This window comes from Carassius auratus, chromosome 13 (assembly GCF_003368295.1).
Source record: "Carassius auratus strain Wakin chromosome 13, ASM336829v1, whole genome shotgun sequence".
In the NCBI taxonomy this organism is placed as follows: domain Eukaryota; kingdom Metazoa; phylum Chordata; class Actinopteri; order Cypriniformes; family Cyprinidae; genus Carassius; species Carassius auratus.
This window is the reverse complement of record NC_039255.1, coordinates 9,788,617-9,807,856: the sequence shown is the minus strand read 5'-3', so window position 1 is coordinate 9,807,856 and position 19,240 is coordinate 9,788,617. Positions and strand designations below refer to the sequence as shown.

Below are 19,240 nucleotides of genomic sequence, written 5' to 3'. Positions count from 1 at the left end.
AGTTGCTCTTTAAAAATGAGTGCACAGTATTTTGATCAGATATAAACATTAAGTGAAAAAACATTTAGTGGAGAACAAATAAAAATAAATAAGTCTTGGACTAAATCTGGTAAAATGTTTACAACAAATTTTTATATCGCCCAGCACTAGTTATAACCGAACGCGACATCTGTACCTCACATTAAACTAGGGAAAGCACAAAATTTTTTATGGTGCTTCAAAATGTTTTTGTGCCTTTTCTGGGGCTTAATAATAACACAGAACAGTATATGTTTATTGGATTTGGATCGGTCTCATCTGATCGATACCTGTTCAGGCAGAAAATAGCAGGATCGGTGGCAATACGGATACTGACAGTAGCATCAAGCTATATATGATTATTTATACAATTAATTCTATGCTCAAATTTAACTTTAAACCACCGTTGAGTGTTTATATAATGTTGTTGAAATGTTAATCATAGCCTTTTTAATGCAGCTAATCGCTACACAAGCTTAGTATTTCTCATGTAAACATTCTTTATGAAAATACCCCTAATTTCATGAAAATCACATACAAACCATATACTATCATATATGTGTGTTAATTAACTTCATGAATGTTTATGAACAGAGCAGAATGCGGAAGGTCAGGGCAAGTTATGAATGCGTAATATGATTGACAAATGAGCAGCGAATGAGCTTCATCTGAGTCAACAGCAAATAGTGGAAGAGAAAACAGGCAGTGTTCAGAGCAGCTAATGCTTATCATATCGTGGAAAGCAGTGGAAAATGAATAGAAATTATGATTCTGTGTAAAGAAATATCAAATATACATGAATAAAGATATTAGTATTTCTCTGAATTTGCTTACTTTTGGGTTAAAAGCACATGACTGCCTCTCTGAGATTTGTTGACTACCAGAGGCGGCTGCTTCACAATTCTCTGTTCAGGAATAAACCACTGAAGAAGCTTTGATATCGGTTTTGACAGATTCTAATAGGGAAGCCCTCTTCACTCTGTGTTTGATGTCATGTTTGTGTCTTGAATGAGTAATATGTAAAATATCTCGTAAAGTTTGACTTCCAGAGCTTTTCAGGCCCCTCCCTCCTTTCATTTGAGTATGCGCTCTCTCTCTCTCTCTCTCTCTCTCTCTCTCTCTCTCTCTCTCTCTCTCTCTCTCTCTCTGTGGGCAGATAGGAGAAACACTGCCATATAAGGTGGTGTGATAGTGGGCTTGTCCATTTTTACTTGGGAACAGCAGCTGCTTCTCTCACCCCTCAGTCAAAACAACCAGGAAACCTTTTCTCAGTACTTTCTAAGAGTTACAGAAATCCTGCCCCCTGTGACACTTTCTCTGCCTGATTATTGTTGACTGTGAAATCATCTCAGCATGGTGAAATCTCTGTAATGCGCAGGTAGAAGTTTTTTCAAAATGATCAAATCAAAAATACAGTTAAAACACTAATATTGTGAAATATTACTACAATTAAATATTTTCTTTAATAAATATTCAAATGTATTTTTTCCCCTTTGATAGCAAAGCTGAGTTTTCAGGATCATTGCTCCAGTCAAAAATCATTCTGTGATGATTTGGTTCTCAAGAATATCAATTTCTTGTTGAGCCGTATCAACAGTTGAGCTGTTTGACATTTTTATGCGAACATGATTCTTTGCTGAATAGAAATTTCAGAAGAGCAGCATTGAAAGAAACCTTTCTTTTTTCTTTTTTTTAATACGCACAAACTTTTGAATGGTATTATATATGTTATGTTATAATAATAATAATAAACTAGTTGTTCAACGAATCACAAACTCACGGTTTTGATATTGCATTTGTTGAGTCAAAGATAAAAAGAATTTGTAAACAGCAATACATTTTTTTTTATATCTTTATCTTTTTTATAACTTATTTACTTATTACTTTTTAAATACCACAGTAAACTAACTAATATTTATCTACTTTACTAAGAAAGTTCAACTAAAAGCAAGTGAGTAAAAACAAATCTAATACACAGATAACAATCATAGATAAATACATTATGTAATAATTACATGTAAAATAACACTAAATTAAATATAGATGAATCTTTGTCAAAGCTGTGTATATTTTTGTTGATTTAACATTATTGACAGAAGCAGGTATTATAGGCCGCTGTAGCTTTAAGACCTAATGCACAAAAATACATGTACAATATAATGTGTCACATCCAATTTCTTTCTCCATTGCTTTCATTCACTTAAGACCAACTGTGTTTACAGGTATTTCGAATTTTGTGTGCATGTGTCTGTTCAAATGCAAGAATATATCAATGAGAAATGTGTAAATGTGACTCTCTGTGCACACAGACAACCGAGTACCGAATCGAGATCTCTTTCGCCTCTTCTTGCACTGGAATAGTTTAAAATTGTTTGAATGTGTAAATTGGCTAGACAAAACACATACAAATTATGAACTTTCACTCTATGATGTCTAAATTTTGCATTTAATCCACAAATCACATGCAGGCTACAATGTTGTGCCTGGTCCATATGGTTCACGGATCGACTACAATCGTTTAACCCCTAAACTGACTTTGATTTTAGATCGTTGATGTTTTGATTTTTGTCTCAATGGTTTCAAGAAATGTGTTATAGATTTCAGGAAATGACTCTAAGCAAGTGTGAACAACTGTAACATCCTGATGCTAGTGAGTGACACCAATGTATCAGCCAGACCAATTAAACGACAGAAGGTTTTATTTTGGAATTATCTGCATTGACTGAAAACTGCATGGTGGATTTACAGAAGTGGTAGTTCCCTTTTTGTCTGTTCCCAAACCTGACAACAGCTTTGTCAATGGATAATAAACATTTTCTGAACCAAGGTTTGTAGTTAATGTTAAGTAAATATTGTGCAACATTTGGCATTTTTTCAACAATTAATTTGTCTCATTTGCCGTCATAAAAGTTTATTACGCATTAACATTGATGTTATATCAGCCATCTGCCACCCATCTCTCTAGATACTGGCATCAGCATCAGTTTAGTTGTTCTTCAGCTCTTAACTGTGTTTATTTTTTCCTCCTATTTTTATTTCTGATCTCAGTTGTTCAGACTTCAGATTATTGTATTACTGACTGATGCATATTTCAAATTTCCAGATATCAGTCCACTAATCAGCATGTTATATCAGCGTACAGCTAATTGTTGCACACAGGAGAGCTAATAAACTGAAAATGTTGTCAGGGTGAAACTGTGAGAATGAGGAGTGTGAGAAGAACGAGAGGATGTCTGCGGGTTTAACTGAAGCGTGGATAATCATTCGTCATTATTGCAGTTAGTGTTGGAGGTTGTGTGTGTGTAGGTGGGAGTGACTCACTGTGTGTGTGTGTGTGTGTGTGTGAGGTAATATAAAGTGCAGAGATGCAGTATTTTTAACTCCCACTCATGTTTCAGTGTTTTCATTCGCCTTTTTGCATTCACATGAATTTCATGGATGTTTCATAACGATGTTGTTGTTTTTGTCATTAATGTGCAAGTCCGTGACTGAAAATTATCAATCATAACATTAAACGTGATTACAGTGGTATAAGTCACTTCTAGAAATCTTTTCTTTTGTTTAGTCACTTTGTAGTTAGGTTTTTGTGGATTTACAGTTTTTATATTATGTTTTCCACTGTAATGAGAAAAATTAGAGGACTTTTAAGTGATTCAAACACTTCATTCATAGAGGAAAAATAATTTATGTTTGAATAACACAGAAAGGTTTTTTCCCCACCATGTTTGCTGGGCAACTCTCGGATACTTTAATGGTGATTACACCTGCAGACACAATATTATAAATAATAACTAAAGCATTTTATAATGAATTTTTTACTTTTTTCTTTTATTTGGCCAGAGCTGCATGCACTCATTGACCTTTGGTTGTGTTGTGTAGTGACTAAGTGTATAATAAAATCAGAATTGATTAACGTCTTTAAAGAAATGGTATTCGCAGCCTACAATGCTTTCAGAATTTTAATTGTATTTATTTATTTGTTTTTAATTTCTCCTTTGTTCAGCCTGGCCTGTGGAGGCAGAAGGTCAAGTCTAAACTTTTGCACATCAACAGAGGTTTGTTCAGTTCTGTAAGAACATGCAGTTATAGGTTAAGTGTTAAAATACTTGTCTCAGGTTAATGTGCAAAATGGCACTTAATAGTGCTGCAAAAATATGATGCTTTCATGTTAAAAATTAAGCAAAGCAGAGGCAAAAGCAGTTGCAACTGTGTGCATGTGTTGGGTTTAAAATAGAGCTGCAGTTTTCAGCTGAGGGTCCAGTGTGCTTGTCCTATGAGGGTGTTTGTACAGGTGTAACGGTGGCCCCTTATATTTCTGGGCTTTTCAGCCCCCCTTACACCATCCTCATGTATTAAATGTTTACTTTGGTGTGTTTTGGTATGTTCTGTTTCATGTCTCTGATGGCTGTACGGAGAAGGGGCCACAGGAACAAATGATGTCATCTCTAAACTGCACCGTGACACTACAGCAGTTTCACTGGAGCCTCTGGTGGAAGGTGTCATTTCCTGCCTATGTGTGCTTTGAGATAGACAGTTCATTTTTCCTTAAATAGAAGATTTATATTTGAAGTGCTCTGTAATGGGTAATGAGCTGTTGATATGGGGAAATGTAACGGACTCACACAAGAATTCAAGCTAATGTCAGCTCTAGTCCCATGATGCTATGCTGTGTTTCCTACTTTTCAACAGCGTAGTCAGATGCTGAATATGTAAGCAGTTACTGAATAAACAACTTTAACTGATTTAAACTGATAGTTTGAGTCTTTAGGCTGATTCATTTGAATAAGTGACTCAGTCTGGCTTTATGTTTTCTTTTGCAAAAGGTAACCTTTTAATTAATTAATTTATTTTAATTTTTTTACAAATACATCATTGTTTCAATTTTATATTTGGTGTTTTTACTTGCAACAAAACATTTTAGGTTAAAAAGAATACTTGTGTTAATGTTGTATTGCAAATCAATTGTGCTGCTATTAAGGTGGGATACAGTGAAGGTTATGTTTAAAGAGGTCATGAACTGGCTTTTTTATTATTTTATACTGTTGTCTGAGGTCCAATTATGACATTCTGCATGGTTTTTAATTTCAAAAACATCAAAATCCATAAATAATAGGTTATTTTCTACCCTGGTTTTGAGGCCGGCTCGAGAACACTTGGTTTTTATGGGCGTGATGTATTGCAGACTTGGAAATAAATGCCCATTGCTATGATTGGGTGGTAGTTTTGCATAGTAAAATAACTTTCTGTGTGTCTGTTTGACAAGCTACATCCTTCATAGTTGGAGCCTTCTGTGGCTTTGGTTAGATGCACACACAATCAGGGCATATCAAGTGATTCCTAACAAAGCAATAGGGACACATACTACAAATATTTTTTTACTTCCATAAGTGGGCTGCACCATACCTGTCGGACCCCCCCCCCCTCCCCCCCCCAGTTTTTTTTACAATACATACTGTGTCAAAGCAGCTCTACAGTGTCAAATGGGAAAATGGTTTGACAGTAATGCAAGAGGACAGTAACAAACACTATTTTTTTGTTAAAGTCAGTTCGTTGATGATTCAGTGATGCCATCATCCTGTTCAACTCTCTTCCAATAGTGTCTGTGCAATCAAGCCGACAATATTGCCAGAAATTAAGCATCCCCTACTAAGCAAGCCAATGGTGACGGTGGCGAGGAACGAAAACTCCATCGGTGGCAGAAACTGAGAAAAACAAAACCTTGGGAGAAACCAGGCTCAGTCAGGGGCCCAGTTCTCCTCTGGCCAGACAAAAGCAGCATGGTGTGGTTTAATTTCTGGCTGCAACACAGGTCAGATTGTGCAAAGGACTCATCTGGTTCCCGTGGTCTTGTGCCGATGGCAGTCTTAAGACTACTTAATAGGCAAATAAATAGTGCATAAAAATATTCACTATGTTAACTGATGGTTCTTTTCAATATAAGAGAGATTGAACAGATGCACTTATAAAGAAAGGTTGTGTCCATAAAGATTTCACATTGTGCAGTAAAGGGTAGAGAACTTTCGGAAGTTGTCAAGGCAGGACAGGAGAGAGAGTGAAAAAGGGAGAGGAGGAGGAGAAGAAGAGGTGTGGTTGCTGGACATTCCCAATGCTTTTCCGGTAAAGGTTTCCAGTGAGACCATGCCTGGTATTCCGGTCACAACAGACCTGGTGTTGCTTCAAAGTGCTTTACAAGCGCAGCAGTGTTGTAACCTCCATCCATCACCTCAGTCTGCATGTGCAGGAACTAATCCATGGGCCTGGTGGTCTCAATGTCTGCTTAATTGTTTTAAATGCATTTCCGTTCATTATACACTACATTCCCTGAGGAAAGGACATCATCCAGTTGCCCAAAAAAGGTGAAGTGTGCTCCAGGTGAAAAAGGCTGTAATAAAAAACAAAAAAGGATGAATGATCAGGCTTCATCAACAGAAGTGGATGTTCCTTTATTATCTAGTGGCTGTAAAGCCTTGCTAACATATCAATCTTAATTCTTTCAGGCTGGAAATTATGCCTTGTCATTTAACACCCTGTCCTTGAAATATGCCTGTTGTTCATTCCACTCAGGGTCTAAGTAAAAGAGATACTGCTCAGCATTAGTTTTATTCCCCCAGATGAATAAACATTTCCTAAACCGTAACAAGGTGGCATTAGTTTTCGAAATTAAGTTGTCTAGCTACATTTATTTACATAAAATGAATCTTATTTATGTACTGATTCTAAATCTCTGTATTTTATTATATATTTTTTAATGGTCTGGATGTGGGCATGACAAGTTTATTTGTATGTATCCAGAGCACATGTGATTTATACTATGGTAACATGTTTAGAATTAATGAGAATTTAAAGATCATACTTCTAAAATCTGTGCTTCTACAGTGGCTTTTCTAAGCAGTTTATGTGATTGGACCTGCATTGATAAAAAAAAAAAAAAACCCTTTCTATTTTTACACCTTGAATGGGATACCAGCAGCACTTGTTACCCAGAAACCTGGCACACCGTTTGCATTGAGACTGTTATTTGAATGTTTTACTCAAAGTGTTTGTCTTTCTGTTTCAGGACTCCATGAATGCCATGGTTTTAGATTTGGATTTTCCAGCCTTGCGTAAAAATAAGAACATTGAGACCTTCTTGAACAGATGTAAGTATCTGCTTTATCAGGTCATGGTTTTCTCTAAATTTTTGTTCTGTGTTATGTAGGGAAAATACTTAATGGTGGCATCAAGTTTTACAATGAGACTGCTTCCTGCTACAACATCAACAGCATTGAATTGAATTGTTTTTGAGTGGCTCTTCCTAATTTGGGCCTTCACTTTACAACACTGAATCTTATCACATAAATAATGGACCGTCAACACAAACTGTGAAAACTCTATTTTTGTGTGTGTTTGGAATGAAGAAATGTTTTACAGTTGATGTCATAGAGGATTTTAATGCACTTTCCATGCAGTTCATTGCAGGACACTTCTGGCTTTCATTTCTAAGTCTTGGAAATTTAGCAAAGTTTTAAATGTGATATATATAAATGCATCATTGGTGTATTAATTATGTGATATTTAAACAAATTATGTCATTTATGATTATCTGCTGACATTGAGCTAACTGTACTATTGTGGGCATGCACATTCTCATAAGCTAAAGATGTTTTGGCTTGATTGGTATCAGAAGCCATATAGTAATGTAGTGTTCACGATACCAAAATTTCAGTATTCGGTACCAATACCAGTGAAAATCCACGGTTCTCAGTACCAATTTCAGTACCAAAGCAAAACACAAAAATATGCTAATAAAAAAAAAAAAAACTTTTTATCACTAAAAATAAAACCAATGTCATTCTTTATACTAATTTACAATTGTGTTTAAAGTTTTTCTACAAGTAATATAATTATGAAAAACAAGTAAACAAGTTTCACCCAAATTTAATTTGTCTTTTAATTAATGAAATTTAAACATTTTATTTTTTGGTAAATAAAGGAGATTTGCTATTAAAATTAAAACATGGAAAAAATATTGTGTGATTTATTTCTTTAAAAAAATAAAGGAGTAGCAGTATCACATACATTCTACTAAATAATATGTTTATGTATTAATGTCCTCATTGAGACGGCAGATGCTGAAATTACTGCAAGCGTCACGCGCTTCAGTCTATGTAGTAAACAAACCTGCACGTCTCTTCCTTTCATTCATTCATTCACACAGAGATGCGTAGAACATGCAGGATTCATATTTCAACCCACTTTTGCGGCTTAACATTTACAGATACTGGTCCATATGGAGATTTGATTTGAGATTCCGTCTGCGTTTTCTGCTTCGCGGAAGAACCGTGTTGAGCAGGTACTCGATACCAAAGTACTTAAAGAAACCTGGTACCGTCACATTTTCATTTATTTTTGTACCAACTTGGTACCGAAGTACTGGGTCTTTTGACAACACTATAGTAATATTATATATGTGTAATATTAGCTCTGTGATGGTGTGGTCATCCAGTCTTCTTGCCTATGGCACAATACCTTGGGATAGGCTTCAGCTTCCCTGTTCCCGTAACATTGGACAAGTAGTTTTAAAGATGGGTGGATGGATGGAAGTTCATCTAATTTGACATTTGTGCCCAAAAATGTAGTGTTCAGTTTGTTTTTGTTCTCATCGATATTTGTTTAAATTCAGTAGCCAGTACCATGTCTGTGTGAAAGCATGTGTGTCTGTGTTTTGTTCATGCGCTATTAAACTTTTGACTAATTATCACATTCTGTCCCAATTTTGTTCCCGTTTCTGCCTGTTGTCATGGAGACCAGTAGGGCTCTATAATGTTTGGTTTGGAAGAGAGAGTGTGACTCAGTCCTCTCATCCAGACTGTGAACTCTCTGTACTGGCCTTTTAGAGATACCATTCCTGATGTTGATGTTGCACTAAACATGCTCATTTCTTTGATGGATAACTACTAAAGAATTTGTAGGTGGATTTGTGAACATTTTTCATAGGCCAATTATAATGCATGTGTGTGAAATTTATATATATAAATAAATAATTTAGACAGTTTTTTCAAAGCTCACAACTTTCAAAATGGAGTCTGTTTTATGGAGTCTGAAATCTGAAAAGTTTGTTGAAAATATGTTTTGTCAGCTGAAAAATAGTAATGTAGTTAAACAACAGTACAATCCATTAAAGGCATGTACTTCTAACTCTCACAGCCTCTTTTTCATTTCTGTCAAAAAATATATTTGGTGCTACACTGATTAATGTCTGTTATGGATAAATACTGGCCAGTTAATAAATGGAAATGTTATATTAGTCATTACTATTGACAGACCTGACAGGTCACTAGAAAACAAATTCTAGTTCTTCATGGCATGACTAAGGATTTTGATGTTTTATGTGTACAGATGAGAAGGTTATGGGCCAAATGAGGGAGCTCCAGATGAAGCCGGATGATTTTGACCGAGTGAAGGTGATCGGTAGAGGAGCGTTTGGAGAAGTCCGGCTGGTAAGGAATTTCAGGATGCATTGAAATGTGTTGACTCTGCTAAAAAAACTTACAGTTCTTTTTTTTTCATTGTGTCTGATGTGATAACCCTGTAGCTAGTTTATGAGTACATTTAGTGCAAAGGCCATTTATTTGTATAATAGCCCATATAAGTCACACATGCACTGTTAAATCAATCTGCGGCATCAATAGAACATTAAATGTTCCTTAATGCGTCACGTTTTGAAAGCACTATGCTTACTCCATGAGAATGAGTTTAATTGCAATTAATTAAATCTATTAATAACCACAATTAAACTAAATGTAATGCGTAAGTGTCTGTATGGATGTGTTAAGTGTGCTTGTACTAAATGCTGCGAGCAGTTCTTCATGTAATTGTGTATTTAAATGTCAGGTATATAAAAGGAAGAAAGAGCATGTGTAGTTTTGTATTGCTCTCTGGTTGTGTGTTTGTAATAGTCAGGAGAGAGATGCAGTAGGATGCGTCTGGACAAGCCTGCAGACACAAAGAACATGATTACCCAGTATTGTCCTCGGTCATTTGTCTGACAGGGGCTTTGTGGGTACGTTATGCCTAAAGCACAACAGAGGGGGCTTTAAAATGTGGCTTGTCTGTGTTAGTCAAAACAGCATCTCACAGAGTGTTTATTGGTTTTAAATCTTTTTGGGAGTAAGGCCTGTTAGAAATTGAAAATGTTGTTAGTTAGTAATGTATTAGTGAACCTCTTAATATTATTCTCGCAGTAGTTATGTGATGTAGATTTGTTATGATCTGGTTGTGTGTTTGTGTAGGTTAGGCATAAGGCCTCTCAGAAGGTGTATGCAATGAAGGTGCTCAGCAAGTTTGAAATGATCAAACGCTCAGATTCTGCCTTCTTCTGGGAGGAGCGTGACATCATGGCGTTTGCTGACAGCCCATGGGTCGTACAGGTAAGATGTGCTGATACCTTTTTTTGAAGCCAAAATGTTGTCCCTTTTTTTTAAATTACCGCTTAAAAGTGCAATGAGTTTTTTTTTAATATACATTAACTCACTATGGTTTGATCTATGAATATAACAAATGTGCTGTTTCCAAGCATTAAATATCACATATGCACACTATAATTCAAAAGTTTGGAGTCAGCAAGTTTTTTTTTTTTTTTTAAATGAATACATTAATTCAGCAAGGATGCAATAAATTGATCAAAAGAATCATTATTACAAAGAACTGAAAATATCATTCAGTATATCATGTAGATTTCAACATTTATAATAATAAATGTTTTTTGAGCACCAAATAAGCTTTTATTAGAATGATTTCTGAAGGATCGTGTGACACTGAAGACTGGATTACGGTAATGGCTACAAAAATTTCATTTTTGCCATTACAGAAATAAATCACGTTTTGAACTACAATTAAAATAGAAAGTTTTTTTAAATTGTAGTTATATTTAACAGTATTACAGTTTTTACTGCGTTTTGTAATCACATAAATGCACCCTTAGTAAGCAGAAAAAAATCACACTGACCCCAAATTATAGTGTATGTTTTTACTGGTTCCTTTTATGATTATTACAGTGATATTTCATTAAAAAAAATGAAATGGGACACTTTTAATTTGGCAACCAAAAAGTATTTTTTTCTGTCAGATCAACTGGCTGCATTTAAAATTCCATATTTCAAGCATAAATGACAACTTGTTTGTATAAATTGAGTGTTTTTTTAATTTTTATTTTACCTAATTAGCAAGCTGCCCCACTTAAAATACAAAAAAAAAGTGTAATGTTAATTGGACCATGAATACATCAGTGTATCTAGTTTGAGCACATACACAATCTCTCAGTCTACAGAGGGGGAAAAAAAATCTTAATTCTTTCTTGTCTTTCCCTTAGCTGTGCTGTGCGTTCCAGGATGACCGTTCTCTTTACATGGTAATGGAATACATGCCAGGAGGAGATCTTGTCAATCTCACCAGTACATATGATGTCCCAGAGAAGTGGGCAAAGTTTTACACTGCTGAGGTTGTGTTGGCTCTGGACGCCATTCACTCTATGGGCTTTGTTCACCGAGACATCAAACCAGACAACATGCTGCTGGACCGCTACGGACACCTCAAACTTGCCGACTTTGGGACCTGCATGAAAATGGATGGGGTAAGGGGATAACGGGTTATTGCAATACAAGATATCAGTAGTTCACAGGCTCCCATCAAAACTTCAGGCTTGCTCGGGATTTTTTTGGGGTGGGGGGTGGGGGGTGGGGTGTAATTGCATTACAAAAACCTTGAACACATGCCAGTTCTTGTCCAAACTCAAAGGACCAAAGAAAAACTCAGCCTTGCTCTCATTCCTTAATGTCTGAGTGAGGAAGACCTCAGGTGGGTTCAGAGGTCATAGGGTCATACTGAGGCTAAAAAACGGTTGAATTTTAAAAATGCTCAGTTTATGTCGACTGAAGATTAAATGTGGCCAGATCAACTTTTTCCCCATCAGTTTTTGTTTTTGAAGACATGAGCAAAAATAGCTCAGTTGTGATAAACTGAAGGCAGTGTTAATTTTGACACGAAATTTTAATTTAGTTTTAGTCTTAGTCTTTTGACTATAATTATTTTTAGTTTTAGTCAAGTTTTAGTCATCTGATTTGTTTTAATTTTAGTCTTATTTTAGTCGACTAAAATTGCTTGGTATTTTAGTCGACTAAAATTGCTTGGTATTTTAGTCGACTAAAATAAGACTAAAATCAATAACAGATTTACTAGACAATTTTTTACAGCTGGTATAGTAAACAAACTTAACCAAAATATATAAAACACAAATTCAACTTTATTTCAACACACCTGTGTCTTTATTTCGATTCAAAAGCTTTTATGCAGCAACAAACACTGTCATGATTATGTAAACAATAACTAGCTGCCAATTGACCATCAATAAAAGAAAAATAACGTTAGGTCCAGGACCTTAAAGCTTACAGCTGAGCTGAACAATAAGTGCATACATTTAAAGTAAATATTTAATAAGTTGGCAGCTAGGTGGATAAAAAAAGTAACAAGATTTTATAAGGTATTAATTTGTCTAGCAATATTGTATGTTTTAAATACTACAATATTGCTAGATTTGTATGTATAATGATAGGATGTGAACATTCATGTTTCACATGACTAATATAGAAATATTTGTGATATTGTCAACAAGTAGAACATTATAAAATATACTAAACATTAGTATTAATCAAATGTATTTATCATGATATTACGTATTAGTATTGTGCTCTCATCTAACTTGAAGAAGGGGCTATTTTACAGTACTTTTCAGTTCGTAATATTTAATGCTACAACATCTACGCACTGCAGTCTTCCAATTTTGCTTAGCTCAATAAACAAAAGAACATCGTTGTGAAATTACATTTGAGAAAATTTCCGGGTGGCTTGTCTGTAAATGTCTTTTCAAATTGGTTGCGTTCTTGCCACGAATGAGCGCTCCGCGTGCTTTACACTTTGTTTTGTTTTGTTCGTCGTCAAACGTGAAGTGAGCTGTGGACATTTTGTCGCTCTTTTAGACATCACCTCTTCGAATGCCGTCTTCCCGGGAGCTCATTTAAAAACTGAAAACCTTCGCTTCACGTCTCAATAAGTCAGGCTCTGATTGGTTCTCTTCTCTCATGCAGTCTGTTCTGTTTTGCCGGTTCTTTTGCTCATTCCTCGCATCTCTCCCGTCTGCTGATTTGATTTTCGTCACAGTCTATTTTCGTCTCGTCCTTTATTCGTTGACGATAATGTCAATCAATTTAGTCATAGTTTTAGTCTCCATCAGTGCCTTCTATTTTAGTTTTCGTCCGCAAAAATATATTTGTGACGAAAATAATGACGAAAATATTTAGTCAACGAAATTAACACTGACTGAAGGTAACAGTGTGATCCTGTCCTGTATGTTTTCTGCTTTGTCGCTATCATATGTGATAATTATAGAACAATAGCTGTAAAATATTGACTCTACGGGTCTGGGATGCTTGAATGTCACGGGCTTGGTGGAGTGAAGCAAAAAAATCATAGCCATAAGAACACTAAAGGTGAACAACAATCTAAAACTTAAAACAGCAAATATATCAATACATTTCTGTTTATTCAACAACAGTAACCTCTGTGTTTGCAGGGACACTGAACTCAAGACTAGATAGGCCTATAATAGTAGGTTATAAAATACATCACATCTTACATACCAGACACTAATATATGACATTTATTACTGGGACACATTTTTTTTGCCCCATACCAGACACTAATATATGACATTTATTACTGGGACACATTTTTTTTGCCCCATATTTTACATATCTGGGGTATTTTAGTCACTTTTATTGCCAGTTATTTCCCCCAAGTCCTGGTTAAGTTCCAACCCTGCCCTTTAGTGCCACAATCCAGCCACAGAAACTAGGCTGGATGTACAGCTTGGTGATGTTATAGTGCCATCTGGAGCAGAGAAGCAGAACTACTCTCTTAAAAATATTTTTTTGAATTCCTTTCAGTTTGTGTGCTAAAAACGGGTTGATACTTCCAGAAATCATGCATTGAAACAGCCACTCAGTTCACTTCAACTAGAACACAAAACCCAAATAAATTATTTAAAATAATACAAAAATAGTTCTGAAATAAATCTTAGAAATTCACTCAGATTCAGGGTAAACAATTGTAATGTGATATGTTATTCCTTGATGTAAATTGTATTGCTATGTAGAGTCTCTAGGTCGACTAAGATCCTATCAGTTGACTCATTGATTGGCTGATTGTTTGTAGACGGGGATGGTTCATTGTGACACTGCGGTCGGGACCCCTGATTACATCTCGCCGGAGGTTCTTAAGTCTCAGGGAGGGGATGGATACTACGGACGCGAGTGTGACTGGTGGTCAGTTGGAGTATTTATCTACGAGATGCTGGTTGGTGAGTCAGGAATTTGAATGTGTGCATTTGTCTAAAACTGCATTTGTAGCATTTTTTTATTAAATGAGATGAATGCTTGTGTGTGCAGGTGATACACCGTTTTATGCAGATTCTCTGGTCGGGACCTACAGTAAGATTATGGACCATAAGAACTCCCTTAACTTCCCCGATGACATTGAGATCTCTCAAGAAGCCAAAAACATCATCTGTGCCTTCCTAACAGAGAGGTGAGCTTTTACATGCACAGATAGATATACACGTAGTCCTCTGTGTTTCGTATTGTTTAACTGCCAATGTTCACACCTGTTTGACAATATGTTCTTGTGTTTGTGAATGCTTGCATTTGGTAGGGAGGTTAGCCTGGGCTGAAATGTCGTAGATCATAACCATAAAAAAAACTAAGGTGAACAACAATCTAAAACTCAAAACAGCAAATACTGTGTCTGCAGGGGCACAGAACTCAGGACTAGATAGGACTGTAATAGGTTATGGAATACATCAAATGTTGTGTAACCGATAATAATATATGAAATTCACTACAGGGACACTATTTTTTGTCCCACATTTTACATATCTGGGGCATTTTTGTCACTTTTATTGTCAGTTATTTCCCACAAGTCCAGGTTAAATTCTGACCCTGCCTTTTAGTGCCAAATCCAGCCACAGAAACTAGGCTGGACGTACAGCTTGGTGATGTTAGAGTGCCATCTAGAGTAGAGAAGCAGAGCTACTCTCTAAGAAAAATGTTTGAATTTGTATCAGTATATGTTTGTGTGCTAAAAATAGGACAAGACTTCCAGAAATCATGCATTGAAACAGCCCCTCAGTTCACTTCAACTTGAACACAAAATCTAAATAAATTATTTAAAATAATACAAAAACAATTCTGAAATAATTACATTTTAGAAATTCTCTAATTGACAATTTTTGTGTTTGTGAATGCTTGCATCTGGTAGGGAGATTCGACTGGGACGAAATGGTGTAGAAGAAATTAAAAAACATCCTTTCTTCAAAAACGACCAGTGGACATTCAACACCATCAGAGAGAGTAAGTAAAACACCTCCCCACCTAAAAAAAAAAATGTGTGGATGTGTGGATATTTAAAATAAAACCTGTACTTGAAGGTAATGTAATATTAATGAACTAAAAGGCCTCTTAAGTCTATTTAAAGAGTACTTGTTCATGTTTCTTGCCTGCTTCTTTTAAAAATAATTATTTTTTAAATGTCAAATTAAAATAATTACATTTAAATTAGTCTTGCACCTTTTTAATAATCTTTTGCCATGGTTTGAAGTTCACTTATTTTAATGTCTCAACTAACATACTAAAGTACATGTAAACTAAATATATATATTTAATGTGCTGAATTGCAGTTCGATCATTTTAAATGTGTATTTACAAATATATATTTAATTAATGATGTACAAGTTTCAGTAAACCTTAATGCTTTTTAGTAAATTCAGCAGTACATTTAAACTATATTTAAGAAAATAGAAGTATTTATTAAATGTAAAAATTAGTTTAAGTCGGTCAGAAAAGCCCTAAAATGTATCAACAATAGAAAACCAAATGAAAAAGTTCTAAAACTATAATAATTTTGCCCAATACGCATTCGTATTTCAGTGTTACCTAAGAAAAAGTAAAGTAAGCCTGTTAGATGGATGTAAACATTTCAGAGCAATGTTATCTTCATCTCTACAATCTCAGTGCCCTTTACCCTGAAAATAGGTTTTTGCCCATTCTCTCTCCAGCTGCAGCACCTGTGGTTCCAGAGCTGATCAGTGACATAGACACCAGTAATTTTGATGAGATAGAGGAAGATAAAGGAGAAGTAGAGACCTTTCCCACACCTAAAGCCTTCGTTGGAAATCAGCTGCCCTTTGTGGGGTTCACTTACTTTAAAGAAGACCAGTGAGACATCTCTCTTTTGTCACTTTTGTACAATAATCTATTTCTTGGAACAGTGTTGCTTCTGCATATAATGTCCTCAAGCAAAACTAGCTGAATAACTACCGTCACAGATGATCTGATATGTTTTTGTGTAGGTTGTTGAATGCTGTTAACAGTTCAGCAATGAAAAAAGATCAAGTATCCAAGACAGAGGTATGACATAGATATACTCCCACCTTTGTCAGCTTATACATGTAATTTAACTGCGTTATGCTCTTTAGAGACTGCACTTACATCATACAGTAGTACCTGGTTAGAGACTTGGACTTAAACTGGTTTAAAGTGCTTCTCACAACATTGGTTGTAACATTTTTTTCTTTCTTTCTCTCTTTTTTTTTTTTTTACCCACAGGACAGTTTAGCTGTAAGTGTTCACACACTTTCTGCTTAATATAAATCTTGTTAGGTAATAATACATTTAAGAGATTGATGACATAAATTGCTTGATTTTCCACTCAGCTCCAGAAGAAAATTAACTCTTTAGAAGAGCAGCTCAACAATGAAATGCAGACCAAAGAGGAGTTGGAGCAAAAATACAGAAGCAACTGTAGCCGCCTAGAGAAGATCACCAAAGAGCTTGATGAAGAAGTGAGTGGGTGTTTCATCTCTGGGATCTCAGTTAATTGTGTGTAGGAATATGCAATAATCTTACCATTTTGCACATGTGTTTATAGATGAATAGCAGAAAAGGGTTGGAGACGACTCTGAGACAGCTGGAGAGAGAGAAGGCTCTCCTGCAGCACAAGAGCGTAGAGAGTCACCGCAGGGCAGAGAGTGAAGCCGACCGCAAACGCTGCTTAGAGAATGAAGTGAACAGTCTGAGGGATCAGCTGGATGAAATGAAGAAGAAAAACCAGAACTCTCACATCTCCAATGAGAAGAACATCCACCTGCAGAAACAGGTGAGAGTGGGTTAGAGAAAGAAAATAGTTTCAAAAGCTATATATATATTTGGAAGGCAAAACTAAACATTTATGTGATTATTTTGTACTTATATGTTGATTTGTTGCATACTCTTAAGTCAGAATAATACAGTGTCTGTTAAAAGCATCATTTAGCTACTTAAAAGCAGAGTTCCCAGAATTTCAGTCTTCTGGGATCAGCACATGGCTATGTGTTTTTCTCATGTGTGATCAAGTAACAAACTGATCCTGGTAACATAACGTTGTGTTCCCATTATAAACTCTCACCGGCAGCTGGATGAGGCAAACGCGTCACTGCGGGCGGAATCTGATGCTGCTGCGAGGCTGCGTAAAGCTCAGACAGAGAGCTCAAAACAGCTGCAGCAGCTGGAGGCTCACGCGAGAGAACTGCAGGACAAATGCTGCATGCTGGAGAACAGCAAGCTCACACTAGAGAGAGACAACATCAGCCTGCAGGCCGCGCTGGACGCAGAGAAACGAGAGCACACCCAGGGCTCTGAGACCATCTCTGATCTACAGGGTAAGTGCATATCCTCTGTTTTGGAAGTGTGTGTGCATTTCACAATCAAAAATATTCATCCACATTCCATCTCTTGTTCGGTAGCACGCATCTCTGGTTTGGAGGAGGAAGTGAAACAGGTGAGACAGGCCCTGTCTAAAGCTGAGACGGACAAAAGGCAACTCCAGGAGAAGCTTACAGACCTGGAAAAGGTAGACAGATCTTTCTCATTCTAATTTCCTTCTTCCTTGTTGAGACACTTGTGACATCATTATTGGCTATGGTTGTGGATTCATACATCGTTAGTGCCTTGCTCACATTATGTTGATCATTCCCTGCTGAAGGAATGTTGTTCATAAATGGTTATGAGAAAGCTACAGACTTGATTTACTTGCAACCACTCTTCTTATATCTCCCTCTGTTTATGCACCCAATAGGAGAAGAGCAATAACCAGATTGACATGACCTATAAGCTGAAGATTTTGCAGCAGGGTTTGGAGCAGGAGGAGGCGGCACACAAGGCCACAAAAGCTCGACTTGCTGATAAGAACAAGATCAGCGAGTCCATCGAAGGAGCCAAATCTGAGGCTGTGAAGGGTATGAGAGTTTAATGGGATTAAAGCACGTTTGAAAGCTTTTTTTAAAATGTGTTTTCATTTTTCCTACTAAAAAGGGAAGCTTAACAGTTAAGTTTACTTTGAAGGGTGCAGTGGAGAATATGATGGTTTAGATTTGGAGTTGGTGGTTTAGTCGAGAAATACACCGAAGGGATTTGATTGAGGAATTGCTGTTTTTCTAAAACCTAACAGTATTTTATGGCTTGTTAATTTGATTGTCTGTGTGTGTTACCTAGAGCTGGAACAGAAGCTGCAGGAGGAACGTTCCTCTAAACTGCGTGTGGAGAACAGGGTGTTAGAACTGGAGAAGAAGAACTCCATGCTTGACTGCGACTATAAACAGTCACTGCAGAAACTAGAGGAATTGCGACGACGCAAAGAGAGACTCACAGAAGAGGTTTGTGGAGGGTAGAAATCTGTTTTTGCCGGAACTACAGATGGCTGGTAAATTGAGAATTTACTGCCTGTAAATGTCTCGTACTGGCCATGAAACTATATATTGCATTTATTTATTTACATTACTATTCAGAAGTTTGGGGTCAGTGACAGTGAAGACATTCTACAAAAACATTTTTCAAGTAAATGCTGTTGTTTTGAAATATGCTGTTGTCCTATTCATTAAAGAATCCAGAAAAAAAAATCATGGATTTCACAATAATATTAAGCAGAATGTGTTTTCAATAAAAACGTTTACTTTAAATTGAAATAATAATTCACTATTTTACTGTAGTTTTAATCAAATTAATGCAGCCTTGAACAAAAAGTGACTTCTTTCCATTAAAAACCATTCTGATCCCAAACATTTAAATGTTACTGTATTACTTTATTTTGGGATATTTTT

The 19,240-nt window shown here is 36.0% G+C and overlaps 1 protein-coding gene across 3 annotated transcripts in view; it reads left to right on the top strand.

Annotated features, from left to right (window-relative positions):
- Positions 1–19,240, top strand: part of LOC113112582 (rho-associated protein kinase 2-like) — a 43,090-nt gene that overhangs the window by 15,845 nt on the left and 8,005 nt on the right. For all 3 annotated transcript variants that reach the window (XM_026278281.1, XM_026278283.1, XM_026278282.1), the window contains exons 2-17: positions 7,076–7,157; positions 9,397–9,497; positions 10,290–10,427; positions 11,369–11,629; positions 14,266–14,410; positions 14,499–14,637; positions 15,367–15,458; positions 16,163–16,322; positions 16,457–16,514; positions 16,713–16,724; positions 16,820–16,948; positions 17,035–17,262; positions 17,557–17,803; positions 17,888–17,994; positions 18,220–18,379; positions 18,636–18,796. In XM_026278281.1, coding sequence (XP_026134066.1) covers positions 7,076–7,157; positions 9,397–9,497; positions 10,290–10,427; positions 11,369–11,629; positions 14,266–14,410; positions 14,499–14,637; positions 15,367–15,458; positions 16,163–16,322; positions 16,457–16,514; positions 16,713–16,724; positions 16,820–16,948; positions 17,035–17,262; positions 17,557–17,803; positions 17,888–17,994; positions 18,220–18,379; positions 18,636–18,796 — 2,220 coding nt within the window. The remainder of the gene's footprint in view (positions 1–7,075; positions 7,158–9,396; positions 9,498–10,289; positions 10,428–11,368; positions 11,630–14,265; positions 14,411–14,498; positions 14,638–15,366; positions 15,459–16,162; positions 16,323–16,456; positions 16,515–16,712; positions 16,725–16,819; positions 16,949–17,034; positions 17,263–17,556; positions 17,804–17,887; positions 17,995–18,219; positions 18,380–18,635; positions 18,797–19,240) is intronic.